The 6,274-nt window shown below is 51.9% G+C and overlaps 1 protein-coding gene across 2 annotated transcripts in view; it reads right to left on the reverse strand.

Annotated features, from left to right (window-relative positions):
* The window catches only part of MAPK4 (mitogen-activated protein kinase 4), a 22,266-nt gene extending 21,121 nt beyond the window's left edge, over positions 1 to 1,145 (reverse strand). For both annotated transcript variants that reach the window (XM_009699509.1, XM_009699508.1), the window contains exon 1: positions 600 to 1,145. In XM_009699509.1, the coding sequence (XP_009697811.1) occupies positions 600 to 1,145 (546 nt within the window). The remainder of the gene's footprint in view (positions 1 to 599) is intronic.
* Positions 1,146 to 6,274: the final 5,129 nt, after the last annotated feature.

A 6,274-nucleotide genomic window follows, 5' to 3' on the forward strand; every position in this document is an offset into this window, starting at 1 on the left:
ATTAAATAAGTGTAATTCAGACAGATTTGGGTTTTTAAGAAGCAGGCTGGCACAGAAGTGAGGACAAAGACAAGCTGCAGGCGAGCCAGGTACCCTTTCCACGTGTTTCCACTGCGAGGAAGAACGACAGCTCGTGTTTTATAAAAGCAGCAAAGCAAGAAACACAGAGCCTAGTCATTTAAGTAAAGCGAGCAAACGCACGCCTCCCCACAGTCCATCGCTAGGATGGAATAAAATACAGAAGTACATATTTGATATGTATGATATCAAGCAATGAAAGACACTTCAACGGCACTTGAACCCTTCCTGTGCCCTTCTTTGTTGCTCTGCAGCACTGGAGAGCCCCAGGGCACGCTCGGCAGAGCTCAACCCGAGGGCTATGCCCAGGAAACACGTCCCGGCTTTGGGCAGGGAGGGCAACCACCACCAGTGACCACCCCAGCAAGGCTTACAGCTGCCCGAACAGGCTCAAGGACCAGTTTCTCCCAAGAAGATCCACCACGGTCCGACCGCTTCACCCTACACGCGTTCAACGGCTTCCCGTGCCGGTTGGCAGCTTGCCGAGGCGGCAGCGGCCTCGGCAATTTGGCATTGCCTACCTTGTGCGAGTAATGCTGATCCACGATTCTGGCCAGCCCGAAGTCACCGATCTTCAGCACCAGGTCCTCCGTGCTGATGAAAATATTGGCCGGTTTGAGGTCGCGGTGGAGGACGTTGGCCGAGTGGATGTACTTCAGCCCCCGCAGCAGCTGGTACATGAAGAGCTTGGCGTGCTCCTCGGCGAGCTTCCCCTGCTCCAGTAGCCGCGCCAGGTCCGTCTCCATGTACTCCTGGACGATGTACACCATGTTAAACTTGAAAAAATCCCCACGCAGGTTGGTTCCCTTCGGCCCCAAGACCTCGTACACCTTCACAATGTTATCGTGGTCCAGGCGGCGGATGATTTTGATCTCCCGGAAAGCGTGCTTCATGCTCCGCGCGTCGCCGATGGTGATCTTCTTCACCGCTACTTTGCGGCAGCTCTTGCTGTCGAGGGCTGACAGCACCAGCCCGTTGGCCCCGAAGCCCAAGGGGCGAAAATTAATGAAGCGACAGCCCAGGTCGTACCCGTACATGCTGGCGATACAGTCGCACTTCTCTGCCATCGCGGGGCTCCGTCCTCTTTCGTCTTTTTCCTCTTTGTCACTTGAAAAGTTGGGAGAGTTGAAGGGCTTCCAGATCACAAATGGGGTTTGAAATCAAGCACCTCATTATTACTTACAGATGCTTGGAGGGGTCTCGCTCTGAGCCCATCGCTTCAAGATGACACCCGGACACAGTGAAAATAGATGCGAGCACACACACGCAAATAAAATTTTTTAAACTGGGTGAGAAATCAAGGAGTAGAAGAGGCTTTCCAAGCAGTGTGGATAAACGCAGCCCAGAGATCTCTAGCAAAACAGAAAGGTTATTTTTCTTGAGACTAAAAAAAAAAAAAAAAATCAAAAAAAAAAATCAGCGCCACTACATTTTTCAGCCACTTTCTTGTTTTCCTCCTCTGATGTCCCCGAGATGATGCTGAAACGCAGAGCTGGTGGGGCAGCCGGATGCCCGGCCCCACGTCGCCGGGGTGTCAGGGGGGGGGGCGAAAAGCCCCGTCGTGGGGCAGAGCCCAGAGCAGCCCCATGGCCCCTCCACTGCCCCAAATCCTCCCTGCCCACAAGTTTTGACAGCGTTTTCCCCACCAGCAAAGCGCATCCAGGCACTGACCAGGCTCCCCAGCGGTCAGCAAAGCTTCACCCTTCTCATCGCTCCCTTTTCGGTACGGGCAGACCTCATCTTCCTCATCAGCAGACAGAAATCTTGATAGCAGCAAATGTTTTGCAGACCAACACTCACTTTATTGGCTGCATTCAGCACAGCAAGTTTCCACGTTTGCAGTTCCAACACCTTCCCCTTGTACGTCTTTCACTGGCGAAGTCAAGCGCCATCTGATCTTTACAGCTCGCCGGAGGAGTTCCCTGCGCTGCAGAGCCCGCTTATCCCTCAGCAGGTCTCAGCCTCGCTCCTGGAAGAAAAGAGAAGATGGATTCATGTGATAACAGCACTGCCTATACCCTGCCAACGTAACGGCTTGCTGAAGGTTAACCGTGAGCAAAACCGTGACCTTTCGGAGACTCATTAGTTATCCCCTCCAAAAAGCACACGTCATTACCAGCATTTTTCAGATGGTTAAATTTTCCTTTTTAATTTGTAATACACAGAAAACTCTAACTCTTCCTTGCCCCTTGGTTGGTTTGTTTCTTTTAACCCGAAAATGTTACAGAGTGATTTGCAAAGGTCGAACGGCGCGCCAGGACTCCGAGCATCGCGAGGTAAGCACGGCAGCAGCCCGCGAGGATACGAGCCCTCCTTGCCGAGCAGCTGAGAGCAGAGAAGGCTACAGAGTTTTTCCAGCTTATAACAACAAAAATTGCTTGGGCAAACAAGGTGGTGCCGCACCGGCTGGTTTTGCAAAGAGCCTTAAAAACCGTCTGGGAGGGTGGGCCACCCCCTGAATTTAGGGTCCCACAGCAAACCTCGGCAGTGCCTGCGGTTGCGGGGAGCTGCCAAGCCCTTCCCTCATGCAGCAAACCACATCATTTTAGTGCATTTATAAAAAGAGATGCTCCGGTGTTGCTCAGCCCGGGGTGCACAAGCAGCTAACGACAGGGCTTGTTTCTCCTCCAGCGTGCCAGAGGGCAAGGAGAGCATCCTCATGAAGACAGACGAGCCGTGTCGTTAGCTGCGAGGATTTGCCATCCATCAGCAGCGCTTGCGACCGCAGCTCAGGTCCCCGGCTCCACCGAGAGCCACCTGGCACGGGCAGCCGTCCCCCTGCTTCTCCGGCAACTTTGCCGGTGATGAACGCAGGGGTGGGATGACCCGGTGGGAAAACAGGAGCTGACTTCATCTCTCATCGCATCCTTCGTAAGGATGCGCTCGGCACCCGGACACCGCAAAAACACTTCGCCCATCTGTCCAAGTTTAGCAGCTACTCCCTGCAGAGACAGGAGCCAGCCTGGAGCCTCCCACCTTTGCTCTTCTTCTCCAGGAGGTTGTGGTTTCGCGGACCCAAGAACTCCTCCATGCAAACAAGAAACATACAAGATAAATCTCAGGTCCTCTTTGAAAGTACAGTTGAATAGATAAATATGTATAAATATTTAGAGAGAGATGGATGAGACAACATTTAAGTTGTAGGTTTTTCACCCCCTGTTAGTACAAAAAGACATAATGACAGCCTTGGCATTGAGAAGCTGGAACAGATAAACGCGGACCCAAGGCAAGCAAGGTGAGCAACAGCAGCGAGTTGCGGCGTCTCAGGAACGTAACCCTGGATTTTGGATGCTCACACATGCTCCTCTGAGTGACGGAGGAATCTCTTAACAAGATGCATTGGCTTGTCAAGAAAAGCAAAGCAGCAGAGGAACCTTCCGGCACGACGGCAGACCCCGCTACCCCACTGCTGGCAAGGGCTTAACAGGCAAATACTGATGTCTGGTGAGGATGAGGATGCAGATTTAATCAGAGGATCCCAATATTTTGGGGATGTCATTTTCCAGTGGCAGGTGACCATGCAGGGGGGGCCCCAGGCAAGGGACCGCCTCTCGCAGATGCTCCAGTCGGGAAAACACGGTTCAAAGCCCTCAAAGCACTTCAAGTTTTCTAGATAATTAGTGCAATTTTACACCTGCAATTATTTAATTTAGAAATAGAATTGAACAAAAGGCACGAAGTGTTAGGAAACGGCTGGGTTTTTCTTTTTGCCAGATGATCAGCTCATCAAAGCTTTGGACCTACCAGGTTGGACTTGATGATCTTTGAGGTCTCTTCCAACCATAACGATTCTGTGATTCTGTGTCTTCCCTGCAGATGTTTATGAATCTCAGAGGAGAGAGGACACTCTCTCCTGCCTCACCCTGGCCCCCACCCTGCTCCCAAACATCCCCCGACGCCTCGTTTTGCCGCACCCCCTCTTTGCCACGAGACCCACGTGCAGACCAATGGCCCGTGCCACCCGCCGAGGGGACCACCGGGTCCTTCTGAAGCTGGGGAGACCTGCGGGGACCAGCCAGCTCCGTGACAAGGGCTGTGACCTTGCACAGCGACATCCCAGATTACCAGCTGGTCCCAGTGCTACTTAGAGGGGGGGAAAAGAAAATAAAATTACCGTGGATCTGCTCTCGTCGTGCTCTCCGTGCCAGGTTAATGCCTCTGTTATAGCCCTTAATCACCAGGGCCTGCTCCACTAACCCAGCAGTGGGTTCACAGCCGGGTCCTTCACTCCGCACTCCCCAAGCATCGGGCATCACCTTCCCGCTTTCTGGCAGAAGATATTTTCCTTATCTTTACCCTGGATAACAAATGCTGAGCTTTGTTTCGGTTTGCAACCATCGATCGTTCAAGGTGGAAGAGAAACCTAACACTTCAGGCCAGCACGGAGCAGCTATTTGAAGAGGGAAGCAGTTAATGTTTAAAATAAAGACGTATGGACCATACGACGGCGGAGAGGGATGTAGGCAGGGCAAGGATACCCTCCAAAGAGCATCTGCCAGCAGTTACCAAGCCGTTTGGCAAACGCTCCTTGTTCCTGTAGTTGGAAGCAAAAATAATTACAGCCTCTTTTCAATCCAGCAATTATCTAATGCTGGGCTTTTGCGCGCAAGGATGGAAGAGAGAAAGTCGCTCTTGCTATTAGGAAACGGGACAACGCACAGCCGGAGAGGTGCCTTGGTCCATAGTCAAAGGAGGGGAGGGGGGGGGAAAAAAGGATGAGAAACAAGGAATGAAGGGGAAAAGGAAGATAAATAAATCCTGAGGCTCTGCAAGGACAGGAGGAAAGAGCACCCCGTGCGAGAAGGTTATCCCTGTGTTGCAACCCAGCTTTACGGCTGTGGAAAGGGAACAGAATAATCGAAATCACGTTGCTTAAACCCCAGGAAGGTGATGGGGAGGTCTGAGGACCACGGGAAGGTTTAAGGCAACCGACGAACAACTAAAGGGTTGCAAGAGGCACATCTGGCTGTGGCAAAACTAGAGCTTTGCCGCTTGTGGTGACTAACCTGAGCTTCCTAAGCCTGTGCTGAAGACTCCAGTCTCTGCACGGGTCTCCTGGATGTCTAAGGAGGGAAAAAAAATTAAAAAACAAGAAAAGTGGCAAAAATTTCCTACTGGCAAAGAGAACTCTGTGAAATCGGGCTTCAACAAAGTGCCACGTGGGGTTTGAGATCCATCTCTATGTCTCACCTCTCAGCTCGATCACCCAGAACCCAGCACATTTCTCAGCTTTTTGGCACTACGAGCCAAAGTCTCTATGTCTCACCTCTCAGCCCCATCACCCAGAACCCACCACATTTCTCAGCTTTTTGGCACTACGAACCAAACTCCACGGGGTTTGCCGAGACCAGGTAGGGCTGGTGGGGACACAGTGCTAGCTCCCACACCGAGCTTCTTGGCTTACTCTAGATGCAATGGAAAGAAACCAAGTTTTGCCTCGTCAGCTTAATTATTAATAATTAGTACAGTTCTAGAAGCACTGAAAGGGAAAATGTGCTGCATAAGACCGAAAGGGAAGAAAGAGCCCTATTTGATCTCACGAGCAAAGCGATGGCCTTCACGATGTCCCTGGCTACGTCTCGGTCCCCGGCCGAGTGCTGACCCTGCATCTGTGATTACAGAGGGGCTGAGGCAGAACCACCCCTAAAAGGATGGCCCAGGATGACGGCAAACCGTCCTCATGTCCTCACTCTCATGGCTGAGTCCTTCACTGAACCATCCAGGGAAAAGCTGCTGGTGAATATGGGGAGATGCACCACGGCCAAGGGACCAGGAGGCAACACATTCCCGCAGGACTGATCGCCGTCTCCATTTTTCCTTCTTATCTCTGCCTCCTCCAACCGAGACGACAGCAAACCCAAAGGATGAAGCTGACCAGCCTTTCCCGAAAGGCTACAGGAGTTATTTTTTCCAGTGCTCTCCATTATCCAAGATCAGACATCGCTTCTGATGGGTTATTTTCTTAGAAGCACTAAAGAAATGAAATAAAGCCTGCAGCCTGGGTGCTGCTCCCAAGTTATCCGAGCAGCTGATGCCTGGAAACCGCAGTGGGGGAACAACCATCCGACGATTTAAATGTGCATCTCCAACGAAGGGCTGGACCCTGGAGCAGTACCGCAGCTAACTGAGGGGGAGTTTCGGGATGCTGGCTCCATCATCAGCAATCTTGGTTTTTCCTCTCGTCATAGTTCTCCAA

The sequence above is a fragment of the Cariama cristata genome, unplaced genomic scaffold (genome assembly GCF_000690535.1).
Source record: "Cariama cristata isolate BGI_N322 unplaced genomic scaffold, ASM69053v1 scaffold10074, whole genome shotgun sequence".
NCBI lineage: Eukaryota > Metazoa > Chordata > Aves > Cariamiformes > Cariamidae > Cariama > Cariama cristata.